This window comes from Pipra filicauda, unplaced genomic scaffold, assembly GCF_003945595.2.
Source record: "Pipra filicauda isolate LSUMZ 115617 unplaced genomic scaffold, ASM394559v2 scaffold118_size2161507_pilon, whole genome shotgun sequence".
Taxonomy (NCBI): Eukaryota; Metazoa; Chordata; class Aves; order Passeriformes; family Pipridae; genus Pipra; species Pipra filicauda.
In genome coordinates this window covers 18,076-41,849 of record NW_024103640.1, presented here as the reverse complement: position 1 = coordinate 41,849, position 23,774 = coordinate 18,076, and the positions used below count along the sequence as shown (strand labels likewise).

Below are 23,774 nucleotides of genomic sequence, written 5' to 3'. Positions count from 1 at the left end.
TCAAAATAGGAAGATTTTAAATAGGATTGGATTTTAAGGTTTTAAATTACTACTTTCCCCCATGGTTTTTCATGTGTTTGTCTCCACTTGTTGCTTTCTGATGTCTAAAGAAAGAACACTTCTAGTTTGATTCCCCCCCACTCATGTGGAAGTGTTGGGAATACCAGCCTGACTCTCCCTGGCTTTGCTGGGATCTTGCTTTGTGTCAGGAAAGGCTGTCAGCCTCAGCTTGCAGCTTTTTAATGAACAGGGCAATCATGTCATCAACTTCATCAGCTCGGCAGAATATGTTAATTAACATGTCTTTAATAAGACACAAGATGGAGATAAATATAAACTTTTCTGTTGCCAGTTAAAAATGTTGTCAGTCTGCCAAAGCCCTCCTGCTTTTCCCAGTTATCCCCGCTTTGTGACAGTTTTCTTGACCTCTGCTGTCCCCTCTTCTCTGACAGGAGATAGACCTCCTCAGTGCCTGTCATTCCCCGTCCCCTGTGTGTGCTGAGGAAAGATGAAAGAGCAGGTGTGGGGCCTTCAGGAGCAGGTTGGAGCTGCAGAACAGAAAGGAAGGAGCGAGGAGGAAAATGGCAGCGGTGGCAGGGAGGTGGCTCTTTCATGGCCTTCAGCCTGGCCAAAGGGGTGAAATTAGAGTGCTTTAGACCCAAGTTGTCTTGAAAAGATCACACTGGTTGGTAGGAAAATCAGTTTTTCCCTCTATGTGTATTGTGTCTTAAATGACACACAAGTGGGTTGGCAAGACCTGTATTATCCCAATGCACTGCAGTGCTGGTTGGTCACAGGGACAGCAGGACACTGGGAATCTTCACGCTGCTTTATTAAAAATATTCTACAGATACTAATGGCCAGAATGTTCTTTTTCTCTTTTTTTTTTTTCCTTTTGAGAAGAAGATTTCTTATGCACCAATTTGTTTTTATTTTGCAGACTGTAAGCTCTTGTGTCAGAGGCTTGTCACACAAGGTAACGTGTTGGGAAGAGATGCCAGAAGAAATCAGTAGCATCTCTGCTCCATTCTTCCAAGATTAATTTAGCTAATAAACACATTCTTCTGCAATGATAAGGTTGCTAATCTAAATACTGCTTAATTTGTTTAATTGTGGGGAAAGCAGGGAAAAATTCCATCTGTACAAATCAGTGAAAGGGAATCTTATGATTGGTATAATCTCTAAAATTAAATTGGATCATGTCTGCATAATGATAGGATTTGCATGGCTCTTTAGACCTCCTCTCTTTGAATAAATTTTGATGTAATTATTATAGTTTTCTGCTTTGTGGCACTGCCAGAACCCAAATTGCTGTTTGTTACTTCAATGTATGGTAAAGAGACTGGGTCTTAAGAGTTATTTAGTTTTTAGAGGAATCATGTAGTATTTTTTTTTTGGTTTCAGATATTGCCAAAGACCGAACACTTGGCTGTAAATCTGTGTCTGGCTGGACATGTGTGTTTGCAGTTGGCTACACTGCTTCTTTCTGCTTCTTTTTAATAAAATAGATTGAAATAGTGGAAATTGGTGACTGGAAATGCTGAATCTGGGAATGCTCCCAGCTGAGAGAGCTCTAAATTAATGTTAAGCCTTGCTATGAACTCTGTTTGATTTGGATTTTAGACACAGTTGTGATTGTGAAGGGGGTGTTGGAGGCTGGGAGTGGTTGGGGGTCATTGTGCCCACCTGACTGCAATGAAGGGAGGCTTTGCCCCCAGCTGGTGGCAATTTGGGCAACAAAGCAGGATTTGTGATTGGCCAGTGGCTCAGCTCCTTGGAGAAGGCCCTTGGGTGTGCCCTCACTCCTCCTGAGCCTGCTCTGTGCTCAGAAGCCCAGGGGGTTTCTCTTGGCTCCTCTGAGGATTGACCTCTCCTCCTGCTGACCCCTGTGGATTGCTGGAATGGGAGAGGTGTGTGCATCCCTGTGGATTGCTGGAATGGGAGAGGTCTGTGCATCCCTGGGGATTGCTGGAATGGGAGAGGTCTGTGCATCCCTGGGGATTGCTGGAATGGGAGAGGTCTGTGCATCCCGTTTCTGGGAATGTCTCTTGTATTCTTGGTGTGAGAACAGTTTCTTTGGAGCTGAACTGCGAGGCTTTGTTCTTTGTTTGTTTGGTTGGAGTAACAAAACACCAGATAAAAGGCTGTCCCTGCCCTGAGGAGGTGCGGGGACACTCCCGTGGGTGAGGGGCTTTTGGTGGAAGTGGCTTTATGGAACCAGCCTCTGGAATGCTCTTTGGATCCTGTCCAGGGTGTCACTGAGCAGAAGGGTGCAAGGCTGAGGTGAGACTGGCAGTTGTGTCTGAAGGGTTTAATGGCCTTTCTGAAGGGCCCCTTGTAGTGGGGCCTGGCTTTGGCAGTGTGGGAATGGTGATGGGGAGTGTTGTGACAGAGCAGAGTTGCCTCCTCTTCCTTGTCCATCTGTTCTTGCTGTGCTTGGCACCTGGGGAGTGCTGCTGCCTTTCTTTTCACGGAATAGCTGATCAAAAGGAGAACGAATGGCCCAGCCTTACCTCTGCCACTGCTTTCCAGGCTCTGCATTGCTGGCACTTTGCCTCAAGTGGAGGTTTTTGCAGCTGCGAATTGTACCATGAAAAAATGATACTGGTAGAAAAAAACCACTTGCCTAAACCAGTTTTTGGTTATAGATCTGTGCTTAGACAACAGGAAAACACGTCTTGCTGGAGCCCTGTGCCTGCAGAACCAGGCTGTTTAAAGCAGCAAGCATTGCTCAAAATGGCTTGTTTTGAACTTTTCTTCCTTGTTTCAGTTAACATGAAATGAGAAACCTCCTGTGCAGTGCAGGTGATTCCACTTGCAGTAATTTCCATGAAGGCCTGCAATGACCTGCAGCTACTCTTGTTACTAATCAAAGTCTTGGATCCTTTGGTCATCCCAGCTGTGGTACCCTCAAGATGTTCAAAATGGAGCTCCTTTCTCCCCTCAAATCTTCAACAAAATCTCCATTTCCTGTAGCAGCTTGTACACTTTGCTGCAAGCTTTCCAGTATTTTACAGTTGGAGTTTCCTACTCTGGAAACTTGTCTTTATAAACTTACACCTTTAACTAAGAGCCAAATGAGAAAAACTAGTGATTTGCTGTGGCTCTGCAGCGTGATCTAATGATGTGAAAATATGCTGTTATAGGTTAATGTTCCTAATCTTGAATGGCTTCAATATTTGGTGAAATCCCGTATTTAGAACAATGGCATGATAGCAGGAGGTGATTTAAATGGAGTTTGTGTAGGCAGCTGCTTTTCTCGGGAAATTCTTGTGAAGTTGTGTGCCCTTGTTTTGTGCTGCATGTGGAAATCAGGCATCCAAGAACTCGAAATAATAATTCCATTTAACTTTTTAATGGCCACTTGGACTGTGCTGCAAACACAGCCCGAGATTAGAAGTGCTGACACAGGAACAACTCGGTGCACTGGAGAAAGAAAGTTTCTCTTTCCTCTCTGCCCCAGGGGTTGCTGCAAAGGGAACTTTCACACAAGGCCTGAGTCAGGTCCCAGCTGTCCTTCCTCGGAGTATTAATTTACCCTGTTTTCCTTTATTGTGAAATATTTATGTTCCAAGCAGTGTCCCCCTGTGGGAGGTGTGTAAGGTAAAGCAGTCCCTGTCCTGTTAGTCACGAGTGGATCCTTACACACTCCAGGCTGAAGTCCTGCTTTCCTTTGGCAAATGTTTTGTGGGAAGGGGGGGAAAAAAACCCCCCACAACTGTTTTCTCATAAATTGCTTTTCTTGGAATTGTCAGTTTACTACTTCTGAGTGTTAAACATTCTTCTCTTTTTCTCTGGAAATCTTTGCAGCAAACTTTCACATAATTTGTTATCTGGGAAACCTCCCTCCGTTTATTTGTCAACTTTTTATCTGAAACTTTGATATTTAAATGGAAAGTTTTGTGCTGGTGATATCAGCATCTTAATGTTAGTGGGCATTCAGCAAAAATTAAAATTAGAGTTTGAAACCACACTCCTTTGTCATGCTGGTGTCAGGGGTTTTTTATTTTTAAACAAAACTGAAATCTGATTCTGGTTGGGGAACCTTGTGTTTTAGCTGAGATAATAGAGTTTGGAAGTAGGAAGGTTCATGTTGATGAAAGAAGAAGCTACAGGGTTATTTGTGGCTGGCTTTTTTGGGGGGAATATTTAATTTGCAGAATGTTTCTGGTTAAAAATAGGAATGCAGTCAGACAGGTTGAGTGTGAAGTTCTCTATAAAAGCCATTGATTGGAGTGCTCAGTCACTAATATGAAGTGATACCACTCATAAATAAGAGGTCAACCTTCACTGCAGTGCTGAAAGTACTTTACTAACCTGCATCATTAGGGATTTTTGGCAGATAAGATTGGGAGTAAAGACTTTTTTCCTTGAGATTGTGTTCATTTCGAGCTCTCATTCTTCTGTATTTCACGAAACGAATCTGTCTTCTGAGGAGGGATTAATTGAGCAGTTCATCTTCCTGAAGGAGATTTTGGGATATGATTTGTAAAAACTGGCGATTGCTCAGATTTTCTGTCTATCTTTGGGTGAAACTTTGCTGTAGAGGAGGCTCACCTTGCAGGTCAATTGAAGTGTTTTAAATATCCACCTTTGCTTGAAATCATCTTGCTTAGAGCTCGCTGTGCTCTGAAGGTTTTTAACCTGACTCTTGTAGTAGTGTGCTACTTGTTTGTGTGCTTTTGTCACTAATTGCTGCCATTGAGCTGCAGAGAGGCAGAGCCCCTTCAGTGGGATGTCCTGGCTGTGCCCTCTGGGCCCTCAGAGGGTGCTGCTGGAAGGGCTCTGCCTGCAGCACGGGAGGGGAGGATTCCTCAGTGCTCTTGTCCCTGCCATCCCTGTCACCGTGTCACAGAGCTACAGGCTGAAGGCACTGCTGGGTCAGCTCACATCCATGCTGCTCTGGGAGCTGTCCTGCCCCGTTTTCCCTGCTTGCCTGGAGGTGTTGCACAGGACCACAGCAGGAAAAAGCCCTTGTATCTCTTTCCTCCCAGCAGGAAAAATGCCATTCTGAGGTGGGTGGAGGGAGAGTGGGTGGTTCTCCTTGGCTGCTTAGGAAATACTGCTTTTATGTAATCTCACACTCCAACTCTGGGTGGAAAATAAAAGTTGGGTGTGGACATAAAATCCTGCCATTAAGAGACCCTGGGAATTCAGGGGCTGGCAGAGCCATTGTGTGTTTGTGTGGAGTAAATGGAAGCCAGACCTGAGGAGGACTTTGTGCACTGTGCTGAGAAATGACAGCCCTTGCTCCTGAAACCCAAACATCTCTCTCTGGGCTTGCAAAGTCTTCAAAAGATTTCAAATCTAGAATTTTGGGTCAAGATTGCTGTTGGCCTTCAGGCAGGAAGGGAACTGTACCTTCAGGGACTTGCTGTGCATTTTCCTCTTCTCCTCCTTACCCCAGTGGACTCTTGTCTTTCTTTGCCCTTCTTTTCTTTCTGTGTTTGCAGCACCTCCTCTCCCCTGGTTTATTCCCGGTTCCCTGTGAGCCCCTTTCCTGCCGGGCTCTCCGAGGGCCCGTGGTGGTACCTGGCCCCACAGGGCTGAGCCTTGCAGTCCTTGGTGTCACATATTGATCCCTTGTCCTCCAGTGGGGGTTTTGTCCTTAAAAGCTTTTGCCACCACTGAGCTGTGACACCGCTTTGCTGTGCTCTAAATTTGGAATTGAGGTTTCTCTCCGTGTGGTCCTTAATGGAAAAACATCATTTTTAGAAAGCTGAGCAGAAATCCCTTTGGTCCGGCAGGAGTTGAGGGAGCTTCTAAACACCAAGTCCTGCACTCCAGCTTTGTTACTGCCTCCTGTTAGCTTCAAGGGAGCTTTATAATCCACAAAACACAGCAAGGGAGAAATGTTTTGCTAAACCAAACCAGCCAACTGTATATTGTGACAGGAAATGCAGGTCTGAGGAGACTTGGTTTTTGGAAAAGTGCTGGTGGGATTAACTTGAGTAAGCCAGGCAGGTCATGAGTGTCTGCAAGTGGCATTGCTCCTGCACAAAGCTGTGGTTCAGTGCCAAACCACAGCTTAGCTTAAAGCCTTGCCTCACTGGGTCATCGTGGATGTGCTGCTGCATCTACCATATTTCTCACTTCTTACCTTTCATCTCGTAAAATCAGTTGCTTCTATTATTGTTTGCTTTTAATTAAAACAAACAACTGCGAAAACCATCTTTTCCAGTACTTGATTTTTGTCCAGGCAAATAGCAAAACTGTACTGAAAATTAAAAATCTTGTTTTAAATGCTTTAATGTAATTTTGCCTTCTGTCTTAATTTGGAAACTTTATGCACTTTTCAGAACAAAATATATTTTCCTAACTGTTACTATTTTTGCATTAATGTAAAGCCAACAGGCCGTGGTGGACCTGGGAAAAATGCTGATGCAGAAATGCAGAGGTCTGGTTTTGCTTTGCCTGGTTCCTCATGGCTGGTTTTGCTGCTTTGGGTGGAAATTGGAGAGCTGGGTTTGTCTGGTGAGATATTAGGCTTAAAACAAACTCAGCAAGGCCAAACTGGCTCCTCGGATCATACCAAAGAAGGTTTTCAAAGCAATGCTTGCCCGTGTTACAACACAAGAAAAATGAAGGTGTAAAGCCATCAGTCCTTTCCCGTTCCCAGTTTGCCCAGTATGGGCATGTGTGTGAGTGCTCTGTTTGGGGGGGTTTCAGGCTTTATTTGGTGCTGGTACCTCGGCACAGTGTTGGGTTGAACCTCCTGGGGCTGCTGCTCTCCCAGCAGCGGGTGGGTGCTGGAGCCCCTCTGGCACGGGGAGCTGGGTGAGGACACTGTGGCACTGCCCGTGCCAGGGCAGCTGCTCTGCCCTGGGGGAGTGTTTCCATCCTCAGGACAGTGGCTGCTGTGCTGTGTCCCACCCTCTGGTTGGCACTGGCTTGGAGGGTGAGATCCCCCAGTGAGATCCACGGGGAAATGGGGGTGTTGTCTCTGCCACATCACCCGGCCCGTGTGGTGTTCCCTGGTTCTTCTGTGGGTGTTGGCTCTGGATCTCTTTGGTTTCCTGGGAACTGACTGCTCGTGTGCTCTGTCCCCTCTTCAGCCTGCCCTTTACTTCTGCTGAGGTTATTTGTTTGTTTTTCAGATGAGACCCTTTTTGCTCTTCCTGCTACACCTGCGCCTCTGATGCCCTCCTCTGCAGGCAAGTTCTCTCTGCTCCCCTTTGTCTGACCCCTCCTGCATTTCTGAGCTCATTAACCCTTTCCCTTTAGTCTGCCTTGACTGAAAGTCAGCACGGGTCCAAGAATAGCCTCTGTCACATTTCTCAGATTTGACTTGGCAGTCGATCTATTCCAGATTTTAATAAGCATTCATTTCTTGACAAACTGTTGGATAAACAAGATACAGCCATCTGTGAATTCTTGGACCCTTGATGTAGGAGAGAAGTCGATAGTGTTAACAGGTTAACACGTAGAGCATAGTTGCTTTACTGGTTTAGCAGAAAGATTTAATCCACAGTAACTTTCTGCAGTATTTTATAGAAGTAAAATTTATACCTGTAGCATTTATGTAGTGGGTTTGGTTTGGTACAGTGTCCACCAAATTCCCAATTATGAGAAGTGTCAGAAAAGCCTTTGCTGGCACACATGTTTATGGCCAAGCACACACAGGTCCCCTCTCTCTGTCTCACCTTGCCACCCTCCCACTCTGACTTTGTTAATATTGCCCTCTGTACTTATCCTGGCACCTTCAGCTTTACTGAGATCTTTGTGCTGCATAAAGTTGCTGCTTCTCCAGCCTCTTCTGCTAGAAGTGAACTAGAGTAGCTCTAGCTGGATACTGTGTATTCATGGCTCCCAGTATCCATGGTAGAACTTGGAAAAGCCTCTAACTAACTAAAACCATGTGAACCTGTCTTGAAAGTTTGCATTGACTTAAGAGCACTTGCATTCTCTAACTTTCCTTTCTGTCACAGACAAAGGTCTGGACTTGCAGGAGCAGCCAGGTAGCACTAAGGCGCTTGGGCAAGAGGATCTCACTGCAGTCCCGCTTGGTCCTGCTCCTTCTCTCCCCTCCTTCTCTCCTCTCTCAGCTGAGCCCTTTAAAGAGCACACAGCCTTTGGTACACTCTCAGATGGATTACCTGCAAGAGGCATTTACCAGGAAAGTGCAAGTGAGGTTTATAAGGAAACAATGAAAAATGCCAGAAATCCCTTCCTTGCAGAGGGAAATGACAAAGACATTTCAGAGATGAAACACTCAGAACCCCCATTTGCTAAAGCAGAAGCAGCCATTTTCTCTCCTGCTAAAGAAGAAACACAGCTAGAGGGCCCTAAAGAATTACCTAACCTGGAGAAAATGCCTGCACAGCCTCTGAAAATGTCTCCAGAAACTCCCCAAGACTTGTTTGAGAGAAAGGAGGAAGATCTGTTCTATAGCAGAGACACGTCCGGGGCTGGTGATCACCGTGAGAAAGGGGTGCTGAAGGAAGACCCTCTTAAGAGGGAAGAATATGCAGATTTCAAACCGTTTGAGCCAATATGGGAAATAAAAGGTGCTAGTCATGGACTGAGCAGCGTGAGGGAGGATGTTGGAAGTAAGATAGATGCCAAACCGCAGAGCAGTTTGGATGAGAAATATGGCGTGGGGAAGCTGAATGTGCAGAAGGATTACGAAAGAGAGAGCGAGGGCAGTGCTGAAGAGCCCTCTTTCCCAAGTACCCCAGAAGCTGTAAAAGAACCTTCGCAGACTTACATCACTTGTACTAAATTTGACTCCTCTCCGAGTCCTGATGGTAACAAAGGCAAGTCTCTGTCTCCACTGGAGGAAGTCACTTCAGAAAATAGAACCGACGACGAGAAAAAAATTGCCGAGCTGAAGGCTCAGACGAGCCCAGAACCAGGTAATTTTAGCGCTGGAGCAGTTGGCAGGCGGGAAGGGCAGGGGGCTGACTCTGCCAAGGCAGAGAGCGGGGCGGCAGTGCCCCCTGACGCTGCAGCCAACATGCCCGAGGGGCTCACCCCCGACCTGGTGCAGGAGGCCTACGAGAGCGAGCTGCACGATGCAGCGGGGACAAAGCTGGCTTACGAGCCCAAGATCGACTTGGTTCAGACCTCCGAGTCGGCACAGGAGACCCTGAAACCCGTGGCACAGATCTGCCCCTCCTTTGAAGGGGTGGAAGCCGCTCCCTCTCCCATATTGCCAGACATCGTCATGGAGGCCCCGCTGGGCACTGGGGCTGCCGGGGCAGAAGCGTCTGCTGTGCAGCTGGAAGCTTCCCCCTTAGACACCTTCAGTCCTGCTGCCAAGTACGAGAACGTCAAAGCAGAGGCTGAGAAACCTCCCCTGTACCAAGAGGCAGTGAATGTGCCTCTGACACAGCCCCAGGAAGCTAAAGAGGCATTAGCATTTAAACAACCTGCTCCCGAGAGCAGCTCCACTCCAGAAGATCTGGAGACTCCTTATATATCCATTGCATGTGACTTGATTAAGGGAACAAAGGTCCCTGGTGAAGCTGCTGCTCCGTCCTTTCCAGAGTACTCGAAGGCACCGATAGCAGAATGCATTCCTCAGGATGTGCCTGGACACAAGGAACTGGAGGGAAAACTGTCCCCCCAGTTTGGCAAATCCGAGCTGTTCAGTAGCCAGGCAATAGCTGACTTTGCTGAGGAAGCCAGTGAGGATCCACCTCTCCTGCGAACCAGCAGATCCACTGAGAGCATTGCAAGTGAGGAGGAACACGAGGAAGCACTGGGGGGTTCAGCAGCTGCTGCAGGCAAGCCTTACCTGGAGTCATTCCAACCCCAGCTGGACTCTTCCAAAACTGTTGCTGCTCTACCATCTGAGCCAATACCTGCAAAAACAGCCAAGGCAGAGAAGATTGCTCTTCAGATGGAAGAGCTGGATGCTTTGGCGTATTCAGCTGATGTGTCTGTTGCTATGGAACCAAAAACAGGAGATGACAAAGCTCTCTCACCCATGGACTCTTCCCCAGTCTCAGTGGAAGATGACTTTGTGATGTTGGCTCATCCTAAAACCTCTCCTGAATTCATGACAGAAGCCACTGACAGAGAAGGAATGCACAGAGATGAAGAGATCAGTAAGGTGACCCAAGGTGAGAAGAGGCAGTTGCCTTGCCCAGAGCTGCCCTGTGACCTGTCTGTGAAGAATGTAGAAGTAAAAGCCAAGGAAGATACCAATGCCTTGAAAAAGTCCTTGGAGGCTGTGGACAGAGAAGTGCCTGAAGTACCCACGATGTCCTTACCGGCCACAGATACCTCACCTTTACCTGCTGACAGAGAGATAGTCAGTGTAGGAAAACCAGGAGCTGTTGAGAAGGAAGCTGAGAAAGAACCTGCTTCTGTTAAAGAAAAGAAAAAACCTACTGCTGTATTTTCAGCCAAGCTGACTAAATCTTCAGGTAATCTGTGTATGCTGTCTTGCAGTTTGCTAATCCGCATAATTCTGTAGCTAAACTTAAGCATGTCATAACTTGCTCTTTTTAAGTGTCTTTCTGTGAACTTCTCTCTGCAGGCCGGGGGTAACAGGCACCGTTAGTGCCTGCACTTGTACCTTTTCCATATTCTGATTGCTGTAGTGCCTTTTTTCTGTTTATCAGGGATGGACTCGCTGTCTCCAGTGTTCTCCTTCAGTTCTCCTGCCCGTGGTGTGTCGATGCAGAAACAGCCTCCCTGGCACTGGGTGGCCCCCCAAACTCTCTGACTGGGATAGGAAGCCATGGGTGGTGTGTGCACCTCATTTGAAAGAGGCATTTCTTCCTTTGCTTTAACAGTTTAGACATCAGACTTAGGAAAATAACCCTTCTGCTCCTGTATTGCCTGGAACCTGGCAAAGAGCCTGTGCATCTCCACACTGCAGCCTGGCTTAGATCAGAGCCAGTGGTTTAAAACAAGTGCTGCACAAAAGGGAGCTGAACATTCAGGTTACTAGAAAAGTGGCCATTAAGAACTTGAGTATCCTGCAGATGCTAAAATTGGTTTATACACAGCCCAGGTATTAATTTCTGTTTCTCTTTCAGGTCAGGCTTGCACTTGGTTGTGGTTAATTTTTCTCAGGTGCAGTTACAGTAGCAGGAAGTCGAAGGAAGAATAAGAGCACTGTCATGTTGCAGTTTGTTCTCCACACTGAACACTTAGGGACATTCCAGCCCTTGTAGACCAAAGGAGTGCTGTGGGATATCTCAGCACTGCTGCTACTTAAGCCTTGACCAGAAGCATTTACACTAAAAACCAGCTCCTGCAGAAGCACTCTTTGGTGCTCTAAACAGAAACCCAGAGGTTAGTTTGACTCAGCAGCAGTGGTGTCTTTGTGCAGCAGCTGCAGGCTGCGTTTATAAAATAGAATCACGGGACATCCTGAGTTGGAAGGGAAGAACGGGAATGTTGAGGAGAACGTGAGTGTTGATGCAAAAGAAAAAGGGTTTGGAAATTAAGGTGCAAAATGTTGTATTTCTGTTGACTTTTGCATGATAGCTGCCATTTCTCCTGTCTCACCTCTTCTAGACACACAGGTAGGCAGAAAGGAGAGTTTTCCTTTTCCCTTGGAGTGGAATTTCAGTGATACCTGCACCGCTAAAACACTGAGTGTGTTCAGCAAAGTCTCCTCTCCTTTCCCTCTGACTTCCAGCAGATCATACTGTCTGGAGAACAGCTGCTGTGGATCTGGGACTTCATGTCAAGGGTTAATTGCTTAGAGCTCAGACTGCTTTGAAAAAAACCAGAGCAGACAAACCAAACCACTACACTTCTTACAGAGCTTCTGTGTGAGTTCTTGTAACAGGAGACCTTTGCAGAGGGGTCTTTAACCACGACGTGGGTCAGACTGGGGGTGGCCAAGCACTGCCTGGGGAGGGACACCCTTCCTTGGGCTCTGAGGAGGACACAGCTGCTGCTCTGCTCACTCTGGGGAGCTGCCAGAGGAGTGCACAAACCCATCTGCAAGAGCAGGAGGGAGCTGAATGTCCTTTTCCCATCCAGTGGCCCAGTGCTGGGGCACAACTGTGGCAGTGTTGGTGTGAACTGGGCTGGGGCACTGCAGTCTGGCTGTGCTGTGTTGGCCCTAAAGCAGCTGCAGTTCTCGTTTGTGACGTGCTGTGTTGTTTGGGAAGAAATTTGTTCTTTATTCTGGAGGAACACTTGCTTAAAGCTAAACAGCTGAGAATACCAACTCAAAAAGGGGCCATTTCTTCTGGATTTTTCTCCATGCTCTGCTGTTTGCTTTTTTGCTCGCTTCTGCTGTATTCCAGAATACAGAACTGGGCCTCTGAGGCAAGCCCTGAACAACGTGAGTTGTGTGCTGTGATGCCACACTGCTTAGGCACAATTTCAGAGTGTCACTGAAGAACCAACGAGGAGTTCATCAATAGGCCAGGTGCATCTGTGCACGTGTTTGACCTTCTGAGTTTACCTTTATTGTGTGGGGGTTTCTCCTCTCTTCCCAGTAGTGGAACTGAAGTAGATTTTACTGGGCCTTAAGACTTCTGGAATGCAGGTGGTGGGACTGTGACTGATGGTTGTTAATTATTCTGAACTGCCTTACTGGTGCACTTAAACCCCAGGATCTTCAGTGCTCACTGAGCAGTGCTGTTTTTTGGAAACTAGCCTAAAGGCCAGTGTGCTGTGAGTCCCCAGGGAGCTAACAGGGACTCTGAAAAGGCTGCAGGTATTTTCTAAACTTGACCATTCCAGTAAAGCTTTGAAGAGCCCCTGGGTAGAAGGAGGTTTGTTTAGTGCTGCCTGGCACACCCTTGGGTAACCTGTTTTATGTGTGTGACCTCGGGGACCTGGTACTTGAGAGCTGCACAGGTTCGAGGAACAACCACCACCAAAAAAAGCCCAATAAATTCAGAACTGTCGTTAACTATAAAGAAACCTTGTAACAACTGTAACACTCTCAAGGGCAAACCCCTCCCTGCAACAGCAGCAATTCCTGCTGGCCCGGATACAGTGATACTTTTTCCAAACTTGTGTTTCTCAGGCCCTGCTGTGTTTGGCTCTGAGCTGCTTCACTGTTTCCCTCACTGGAGCTCCAAATGGCCATCCTGAGCTCCATCGCCGTGTATGAAGCTGGGACCGCAGAGGGGTGTTCCCCACTTCAGATTGGTTTGTGTGCTGCTGGGCTGTGCTGGGGGTGTGAGAGCAGGACAGGGCAGCAGGGCCTGAGGAGCAGTGCTGGCTTAACCCAGCTCCTGGGAGAGGCTTTAATGCCACCTAGTGTTTGTCACTGAGCTGGGACACGAGGGACTCCATCCCAGCTTGGACAGTCTGAAAACTAAATATACACATTGTATATCCCAGCCCTGCTGTTGCACAGACTTTAATCTCTGATAGGGAATCATTCGTTATCCCAAATATACTGGAAAATCGTGCTTTCCATAGACCTGGTTTTGATTGAAGGGATGTGGAAGATTTTATATTATTGATATTTATATTATTGGATTACAGACCCAAAACCTCTGACCATAACGAAGTTGTGTTCTAAAATGTAGATTGGCAGTTTAGATCTCTCAGTATGTTCTTGTTGAGATTATTTGGAAATAATGGTGAGGTCTTTGCTATCAGGGCACTTGGTTTCCCAGGACACCCTTGTTTCAGGGTGAGTTTCACCATCATTCCTTTCACCTTAAATCTGATTTATTTGCTTTCCTTACAGGCACTCAGGAGTGCAGCTAATCACTAATATTTTACATTTCCTGAATTTTCCTGAGGGGGCAAATGCAAAGCTGAAATCCAAATGGGAAATGTGCTTTGAGAGAGTGTTCCTAACACCAGATCTTTCCTCTTTACTCCCAAAACACTGGGGCAGAAATAAGCTATTTCCTGTGATGCTGGAACAGCAAACCAGGTCACTGCAGTTGTGTGAAGCATAAAGGGCATTAGAAATTCTGCCTGACACCAGCACATTTGGGTCATTTCTGTTACTTTGTGTTTGTAGTGACTTAAATGGAGCCATTCAGCAGATGGGAAGTGTTTTGTTTAGGTTTTTTTGTTGGTTTTCGCTGGAAGAAAAATACCTTGGAACGTCTGGAGTTTCTTCCAGAAGCAGATTGATAAAATTCCATTTAATTCAACATAGAGTCTTGATTTGATTTAATTTAATCTCATTGTATTCTTCAATTCTTTGCTTGCTCAGGTTGTCTTTTATGCAACCAGTTAAATAGTAATAAATGGAGACTCCGATTCCAGGGTGAACTCACAGAGTAGGAGGAATGAGGAAAAAACAAAGCAAGGAGAGAAGTTTTTCTGAAGGAGAGACGTAAACTTAGGGCTCTCAGGGCCCCTGTTGAGAGGCAAAGACTTGTGTAGCTGAGGCTGCTGGCAGAGCCAGGCCTGGGGGAGTTCCCTGCAGAGTGGCAGCACTGTGGACAAAGTGGAGCATTTGGGGTAAGTCTCCACTTTCCCAGAGAGCTGGATGGGCAGCAGCATGGAGGGGGAGCACCAGGAGGTGGGATCCTGCCCTGGGGAAGGCGGGAATGCTGGTGCCAGTCCCCCTGCCCACGGTGATTCAGTGTGTGCCTGGGGAGTGAGCGAAGTGCTCCCCCTGCCCCGAGCTGCCCCTTGGAACCAGGGCTGTTCCCTGGCACGTGTTCAGAACTGATTGTGCCCGAGTTGTCTGGCTGGGTTGATAAAAGCACCTCTTAAAGGTAAAGCAGCCTGGGAGTTGGGCAGTTTTTGGTGTAAATGGCCTGGAATTTCCTGCTGGAACACTGCCCTTCTTTCTGCAGTTTGGCAGTGCTGGTGCCCAGTTTAGGTGTAGAACAGGGTCACGTCCTGCCTGAACTGAGAGCTGTGAGTCCAGGGGGATGAGGGTGAACACGAGTGAAGAGGAGGATCTGGAGGGCAAGGAGGAATTCCTGTGGGGGGAGCGAGCGGATCGCTGGGAATGGTGTCCCTGCTCTGGCTGCTGCCGCTCTGCCGTGGCCACCACAAAATGTCTGCTTGGGAGCAGTTGCATAATTGCACTATTTGAAGTCTGTGGTAGAAAGAATAGGAAATTAAGAGGCTTTAATCGTGTATCCTCACAAATCTGACAATTAGTGAGAAGACCTTTGAAAGCATCCTATTTTTGTCTAATTTAGTGACAGTACAAGTGCAGAAGGAGACCCACAGATTTTGTGGTTTCCAGTTCAGCTCAAAGACAAGCACATTTTCAGACCTGTTTTGTCCTTTTTTTTCTGCAGTGCATCTTTTCCCATTTGCTTGCACTGTGATGTTGGAATATAAACTTCCCAGGTCCCTCCTGTAGCACGTGTTTGGATTTACCTGTTGGAATTGTGACTGAAATGCACATCTTTGCAGAAGGTAAAAATAGATCTTGTTGTCAAAGGAGGCCTTAAATTTATGTAGCAGCGTAAGTAAAAAACAGGGCTTTTGGGTAAATTTGTAGTGAACCTTCTCAGTGAAAGATTTTCTAATGAAAAGTAAAACTGTCTATTTAAGACCTGAATTAGAATCTCTGGCCCACCTGGTCTATGGTATTTTTCTGGAAATGCAGGAATGCCCTTTTCCAGTTCTTTAGAAAATGGTGTATCAAATTTTCAGGAGGTTTTGGAGCAGTGCAGAGGAGGTTTTAGCATTTTGCTATCAGCCCCAGATCTTAAGAAGAGTCTCCAAACTGGTTTTTTTAGCAGAGATTGAAACAAAACGACAGCATTATTCTCCCAGCTCTTCTCTTTCAGACTTGGGCTCCCTAGTTCATTTTTGTGCCTGTGCAATACGTTACTTTCTATATGTCGTGAGTGTAAACGTTGAGGTTCCTGTTTTTAACGCTGAATTGCCGGGTCAGCACCTGCCAACAGAGAATGCTGATGGAAAATAAAAAAAGGGGAAGGTGTTTGCTTGTAGGAATTAGGTGAAGGGCTGGATAACTTCTTCTCCAGCCTCCGTTAAGATGAATAAGGACTGAAGACACCAGCAAACGGACTGACTGTGTCCTGTGTGTGAGCCCCTTGCCTTTGTTGCCGGCACAGAAAGGTTCCTTTGGCGTGTCCCTGCCAGGCAGAGGTGTGGCACAGCTGTGTGGCACAGCTTTGTTTGGAGCGGCGAGGGGCAGCCATACATCTGGGAGCTTTGGAAACGCCTCTCGCGCTCTTTGAAAAGCCATCAATCTATTTAAAGCCCGTCTGGTGCCTACTTTTAGCCGGCGCTGCGAAAGCCGCTTAGGGCGGTTGGTTGGGCTTTGTTAAGGCGGGCGAGCCCCGCTGGCCGGCATTCCCATGCTCTGGAGCTGCCGTGCCGGGAAGCAGCGGCTCTGCCGGGGGAGCAGCAGCGGCTCTGCCGGGAGGAGCAGCAGCGGCTCGGAGCCGGCGCTGGGGCGGCGCTGGGGCCGTGGCAGCGCTGCCAGCACTGCGTCAGCTCCACACCCCGTCAGCTGACCCGCTCCTGCAGCACCAGTGCAGCACCACTGCAGACTGCCGGGGAAGCCCATGAGTCCCACCCTGGGCTGGAGGGTCCTTTCCTGCAGCTCTGCCCTTGGAATGCATAACTGAGAACCCCGGCTGGAGGGCACACCGCGGCTCAGGAGAGATGGACAGTCAGCCGAGCAGCTGGAAGGATAAGGGTATTTATTTATTCTTTCCCCCTTTTTTTTTTTAACTGATTTTCCGGGTTGTTCGCAGCCAAGGGGGTTTGTAGCACGTATTGGATCGGGAAATGGCTCCAAGATGGGAGATCCTTGTGCTTTATGTTGGGGATTGCAAAAGCTGCGGGTTAAAATGGGGAAAAACGAGCAGTGCAGAAGAATCAATAATTTATGTAGGTGAAGCAGCTCGTGTGACACTGCAGATCTTTTCCAGCCCCACAGAGCATATTAATGGACGGCTTGTTGGGAGTGTGTGGCACGAACACCAGCACGGTCCGGATTTAGTGCCTGTGCCTTGGAAATTTCTAGATTATTAATAATTTATCAATACCAGCCATTAACTGAATAAAACACAGTGTCTGCAGGTCGTGTTTTAATTTTTTTTATGAGGAGAAATCGCCTGCAGACCGTGGGGGGGGTTTCTTTTCAAGGTACTGTGTTTGAAATCTACCCTTAATCATGTTTGCTTTGGATTTTTCATAAGTCTGTTGAATTCTAGGTAAAACTGTGCCTGATTTGTCAGGATTTACAGCCCTAATATCGAATTGTTTGAGGTAAATAAGTAGCTAACCTTAAATTAGTGTGGTGCTGACCTTTGTTCCTGTAAGCACCAATGGGAGATCTCCAGTGTAAATCTCTGTGGATCATTACATTAGTGCTCAGTGTGTTAGAGTTTAAGCCTTATTTGAATACATAATCTTCATACTTTATCAACAGGACAAGCTTCAAAAAAATTTAATCATCTCTGGATCCTTAAATATCTTTTTAAAGGGGCCTGTCGTGCTTGGTGCTTATGAACTTTTACTCTTTTTTTTTATAACTGTTGTTCAAAATCTGTTTGGTTTTTTTTTTCCACTTGGACAAAAATTCCAGCTGGAATCCACAGAATGCTCTAGCAGTACCTAAATACGTAGCAAAAAACCCTGCAGGTGAAAACACTTTCCCTCTGCAAAATAAGCTTCTCAAAGTTTAATCTTTCGTTAAAGGGCTGTAAAATATAAAGAAAAAATGTTCTGTTTTGTAATATGTTGTCGTGTGTGAGTAGTTGAAATGGTCAGTGTTTCATACAGCAGGCCTGAAATTCTTGGGGTTGGGAAGGAAAAAAAGGAAAGGCAAACAAAAAAAGAAAGGGGTGAGGTGAGGAGGTTTGTGTAGAAACCGAAAGGCAGGTTCCCTTTGGGTGCTGAGGCCCAGTTTTGAGGTCTCAGGTTTCTTTCCAACCAGCCGAGCAGGGTTGGTGGTCCGTCCCTCAGTGCCGCTGAAAGCAGACATTTCCAACCCTGGAATTTGAGGCCTTGGCAATCTTGGACTCCTCTTTTGGTTTAAAAGGCAGGAATTGCCCGTCCTGAGCGTGGCACCCTTTGGGGGGGATGCACAGGGGGATGCACCTGGGCAGGGGGTCACGGGAGCATCACGCAGTGAACCCAGCACGCCTGCCCTGGCCTGGGGGTGTTTGGGGCTGGCAAAGCTGCTCCGAGCAGCTTTTGAAATCCCCCTCCTTGTTTTTACGTCCCCCGAGGTGGAGGAAGCTGCTTTCGTGCCTGGTTCTCCCTCCATGGAAGCCCCCACAGCCCTGAGGTTTAATTCTGATTTAACTCGTACAGATGAGGCCTGAAGGAAGATGGAAGCAGACAGGAGGGTTTTGAGGGAAGGAGAAGAGCCTGGTTCCTCTCCTCCTGCAGCTGCTGAAGCCTGGCTTAGTGTGTTGTGTTGTTTAGAACAAGATGAAGTCACTGTGTTTCGTGTTCCTCCTTCCTTAGGTCAGGCTCCAGGGGCACGGAGAACGATGGGTAAAGTTCAGGGACCGATTGCACTATTTGTGGTGCCCCAAAATAAATAGAGAAGCAAAGATTGCAACATGCCCCTTGCCATGCTAAAAAATGCCTTTCAAAAAGAATTACTTCGAAAACCAGGGAAGAGCGAAAAGTGTGGGTTCACAGTTGGACTTGGCAGCTGAAGCACAACTTTCTAATGACCATAACCCTAAATTCAGATGTGATGGGTGTGCTGTAGGTGAGGAACCAGCATAAAATGCGAGTGGTACAACCTGTGGTATTGATTAATACCTGTGGTATTGATCATCTAGATAGGCAGCGTGAAATAGGTTTACCCTGGGGGTGGCATGACTTTTATTTTTAGCTCTTTTAAAGACAGGCCCTATGGAGTAATTTGCACTGAAATGCAGCATTCATTTATTTAATTTTTAGTGATTTCAACGCATTGTCAAGTTTTAATGGCTGAATATTGCTAATGGCAGGATGAACACCACAGCTGTACTTCCAGGCCGTCCCAGGATTCATATTTTTTAAGTAATGGGCTGAAAAGTCTGTCTGAATTCTGGTTCAGCTCAGTTGAATGATGGCAGAGGTTGCATAGGCTTGTGCAGGCCTGGATATTTTTAATTTTTTCCATGAATAATCAGGGCTTTGGACTGATTGTTGGTACATTGTGCCCACATGAACGAGTATATGGTTAAGTAGAACTGAGAGAAAAGCACCTCTTTGGCTTGTTAGTAATGAATGGTTACATAATATTTGGGGTGGTTTTTTGAGAATCTGCTAGTGCTAGGCTGTGAAATCTGTATTTTCTGGTTAGGGATTGTGGGGCAGATGTGCCAGGTCTGGAACGTGCGTGATGCAGCCTTGTGTGGTGAGCTTTGGGATGCGTCCCGCTGGACGTGCTGCTCCGGGGGACGTCTGTCCCTGGGACAGGGAAGGCTCTGTTGGGCTGGGTCGGCCCCACGTGCTGGACCCCACGTGCAGTCATGTGGAACACCCGCTCCCACCAGCCAGGGCTTGTGTGGTTGGTTCTGGCCTGCAGGGAGACACTCGAGGACCAAACCGGCTCCTGATGTGTCTGAGGAGCGTGAACGGAGCCTTCAGTTCTGTGGCCCAGTCTCTGCTCCTTTTAGGACACGAACAGGAATTTTAAATGATCTTTCTGAGGCAGGAAGCCTTGAAAACGTCCACTTTTGGAGTGCTGGTGGGGCTGGTGCTGGACACGGTGACCACCTGATGGTTGGTGGCTTCTCCTCGGGGTTGGGCTTGGAATGTGGAGCTGCAAGGGAGCCCTGGAGATCACATCGTGTGTGAATGTGGAGTTTCTGAAGTGTAGCTGGAAAAGGCTTGTCTGGACAGGAGTGACACCCGTTTGCGGTGGTGTTGTGGGGTTTGCCGTGGGTTTTCTCCCAGCCGAGTGTGCCCGGTGACAGCTGTGACGCTGCCCTGAAAGCTGCCCATTCTCAGCGCTGCTGTCCCGGCTCTGGGTTGGTACAGCCCCGGCCGTTCCTCAGCTGCCCCGAAAAGGCTCTGCCCCGTGCCTGTGCGCTGTTATCAGAGCAGCATAAAGGCTCTGTGCTTACCTTCCAGATTACAGAAAGGTCCCAGTGTAACGTCCGTAAATCCCGCAGTGTTCCCCTGCCCTGTGCCGCGGCACAAACAGCCTTTCTTCGGCGCTGAAGCGGCGGGATTGTTGGGCCGCGCCGCGCACAGAGGGGAGCTGTTCCCCGGGCGGGAGCCCCAGCACAGCTGCGTTCCCGGGCCCTTGGGGCCGGCCCCTCGCCTTTGGGATGGCTGGCGGAGCTTGCGTAGCTCCGACCCCGCAGCGCCCCGGCAGGAAGAGGAAAGCGGCGGGGCCGAGCGCTGCCAGAGCCCGGCGAGCTGCACGCTCAAGATGGAGGCCAAAATGGGTCAGTGCTTCTCCTCGCTTTGCTTTGGGCACCTGCGGGCCGCGGGCGGCTCTCCCCTGGCCATTGCTCTTTCTAAAGAAAGAGGCGGGCGCTCGGTTCAAAGGGTTGCTTTTTTAAAGAGGATTATCGCGCTAAATATATGTCGGACCGCTTGTTTCTTTTATCGTCAAACCCGGTGTTAATTGTTCGGTTGTAACTTAAAAGCCTTTTTCTTTCAGATTTTTAGAAATACGGCGAGAAAGCTTTGTTAGCACTTGCTTTAAAAGCAGAATGTAACCGGATGAGTTGTGCATGTAAGGCACGGATGGAGCAGCACTATTTTTAGACGTGCCAAGTGCCAGTTCGTGCTTACCAAATGTAGGCAGCTGTTCTTGGGTTAGAATAGGCCTGGGCTACGGGCGTTACATGCGTGAGATTATTCTTCAGATTGTAGAAAAGAAAGCTTACAACAGTTTCCATAAGGGAAGATATTGCAGGGCTGTTCCTCAGAATTGCTTTCGGTTTTTTCTGGTTTGTTTTTTTTTTTTCTTTTCATTTGCTGTGAATATCTTGCATGTAGGTTAAAGCCAGAAAGCTGCTTCGAGTAATGCTTTGAATCTTTTCCTTTAGAAATAAATGCAAGTACCTGTTTCTCATCAGTAGAATATAAATTACTGGCATTGTGTGCTTTCCTGGACTGCAGAATTATAAACCACTGAGTTTCCTTTGAGGAATTTAAATGAAACCAGATCCATATGTCATTAAGCTGAGGCTCATTTGTTCCTTCTCCAAATGGAGAGGAGATGGTACGAGGAAAAATGCTCCATGTGCAGCTTCACTCTGGTCTGGGAGCTCCTGGCTTGGGGATTTTTCTTATTGATTACCGAGAACAAAGGACTTGATGGGTCTCTAAAGGCCGTTTGGCATTTGCTTTGTGCTTTAATTCCAGCAGCCTACCTTTGTTTCTCTCTCCTGGAACCCTTCACTGGGATGAATCGCTCTCTTTGCATTCCTTAGAACTGCTCTAATGCATTAATGCATGGAATAAGTGATTTTCTATGGAGCAAAGAGCCCCCTGTCAGTGGAGAGGCTTTAAAGAGGAGGGAGTCTCTCACTTGCAGCACCAGTGCTGCTGCAAGGGGAGCAGGGCTCACACTCGGTGTCACCTGATACAGGGGCAGCTCCCAAACTCAAATGGATGGATGCTCAAGTTGCACTTAAAAATAAACTTAAAAATAAACACAGCTTCAGTATTTGCAGCAGATGCTCTGAAAGAAATGAGTTTCTTGCATTATTTAGGAGCACAAAATCCACCGACTGTTTTTGGCAAGCCTGGTTTTGAGGATCTCACCCAGGGGGCTGCTTGCAGCTCCGTTTAGGTTTACAGGTTACAACGCCCTTTAAGTCAATCTCCCATTTGTTTTTATAAGCTCCTTTTACAGGCTCGACTTGCTTAGTGCAGGGTGTACAGAGACGCTGATGGGCCCTTCTGTGCCGAGGAGCAAAGTCAAAGAAAGCCAGGCAAATGTTGCTGGGCTGGGCCGGAGGTGGAGGAGGACTCGGATTGGCGGGGCAGGGTCTATCTCTCACCCCATATGTTTGGGCCGTCACGTGGTGGCCACTGCAGGGCCCCATCTGGCTCCTGGTTTGCTGGGATGGGATGGGAAGCCAGGCTGGGGGGAAGCAGTGCCTGGGTGGTGCTGGAGGGGGGAGGCTGTTCTCCCCACAGCACTTCTGGTTTGGCACACCCTGAAGGTGTTCGTGCAGCTCTAACCTGTCTCTGGAGGGCTGCAGGAAATTTCTGCTGAAACATGACTTTGAATATTTGGATACAATGTTTTGCATTATGAATTTAATTTTTTGCATTATGGATTTAATTTTCTGACCGTGGTTTTCATCTTTCCTTCAGTTTAATGCAGTTTCCCTGTGGGAATAATTGGAAAGTTCTTGTGTGAAAACACACCACAGCCCCAGCGGCCTTGGCACGTTGCAGCTACAAAGGTGTTGCACAGACTCTGCCCTGCAGAGGCTGCCAGGAATTAAGTGTTGGTGCATTACCAGGTTTTCATCCTGCAAGAAATATTAGTCAAATTTTTTTTTAATCTTTTTTTTTACAGTCATTTAGACAAAGAATCTGTCCTGAACTCTGGTACATTATTCTGCAGTTAATTTTGGTGATGTTTAGGAGGAGGTGGGATTACTAAACATGCAGTGCAATAGTAATAATTGTTGTATAATTTATCTTGAACTCTGTATCTAATGCAAGCAAACAGATCTGCACTGGGTGCTGTCAGCCCTTACCTAAGGCTTGTGCAAGGGTGTAGTTTACTCTGGGCAGTGATGCTAAAAATGGCCCAACGCTGTGTTCCCTAATGAGGGTCGCTTAAGGAAAACTAAACTTGGTTTGCAAATGAAGTCTTTTGCATTGGAACACGGCAGACTCAGCCTGGATTGACATCTCAGTGAGATTATTCCCTCTTGATGGCTCAGTCTGTCACCCATAATCAACATTATAAACTCCCCTGGGAATGCTTCCATCCAAAGAAAACAAAGTGAACTGTTAATGAGTCTTTGAGCAGGGCCTTTGCTCGACCAGACTTGGAAAGATGGAATGGTTTAGAGATGTGTTAGTGTCTTGTCATCTGTCCTAACAGGGAATTGGAATCCTTCTCTTTGGGAGTGACCTCCACAGAATGCACAACAATGGGGTGAACTGAAGCACAAAGTGCTGTGGTTCTGGTGCAGAACAGAGCACAGGAGCTGAAGAGATTGATTCTGACATTGCTTAAGGGCAGAATTGTTCTTAAATTTTAGCAGTTGCATGTGAGGTAACCCTGATAGCAGTAATGCCAGTGATCTGAGTGCAGTGCAGAACCAGCACTAACTCACCTATTTCTAGCTGTGATTGCAGCTCTGCTTTGACACGTTCCATTCTTGGTGACTCTCAGCAGCCGAGTGACCGGTGCTGTTTCCCTGTGTTCCCGTGGATGCCAAAGGTACCTCGCTCTAATTTCTCCCCTTGTTTCAATCCTAGTTGTTGACCTGCTTTACTGGCGAGACATCAAGAAGACGGGAGTGGTGTTTGGTGCCAGCCTGTTCCTGCTGCTCTCATTAACAGTGTTCAGCATCGTCAGCGTCACAGCCTACATCGCCCTGGCCCTGCTCTCGGTCACCATCAGCTTTAGGATATACAAGGGAGTCATCCAGGCCATCCAGAAGTCTGATGAAGGCCACCCCTTCAGGTGGGATTTCCCCTTCCTTTGTGGGGTTGTGGGAAGCAGAGGGTGGCCCGTTGGGTAATAACGTAAATAGTCTCTAGACTGAAAAATGTGTTCCCCGCAGTTTGTTTTTCTCAGTGGTCCCACGATAAATACAGAAATGGACCAAGGGTTTGGTACAGGGGCGTTGATTTCCCTGGGAATGCGTTAAAAAATAAACCCCTTCAGTCTGGTGGAACGTTTCAGAACGGTGTGGCCTTTAGAATATGAACCAGGGACAGAATTTAAAGAATACCCAGCACTTGCAACGCGATTTATTTAGCAAAAATCAGAATAA

General features: G+C 47.4%; 1 protein-coding gene across 4 annotated transcripts in view; it reads left to right on the top strand.

The window, feature by feature from the left end:
• The window catches only part of RTN4 (reticulon 4), a 40,018-nt gene that overhangs the window by 5,895 nt on the left and 10,349 nt on the right, over nt 1-23,774 (top strand). The window contains exons 2-5 of one of the 4 annotated variants that reach the window (XM_039385664.1): nt 941-976; nt 7,098-7,154; nt 7,929-10,373; nt 23,254-23,461. In XM_039385664.1, the coding sequence (XP_039241598.1) occupies nt 941-976; nt 7,098-7,154; nt 7,929-10,373; nt 23,254-23,461 (2,746 nt within the window). Of the gene's footprint in view, nt 1-940; nt 977-7,097; nt 7,155-7,928; nt 10,374-16,345; nt 16,532-23,253; nt 23,462-23,774 lie in introns of those variants that run through there. The other 3 variants (XM_027728206.2, XM_027728209.2, XM_027728208.1) reach the window with 3 other exon arrangements.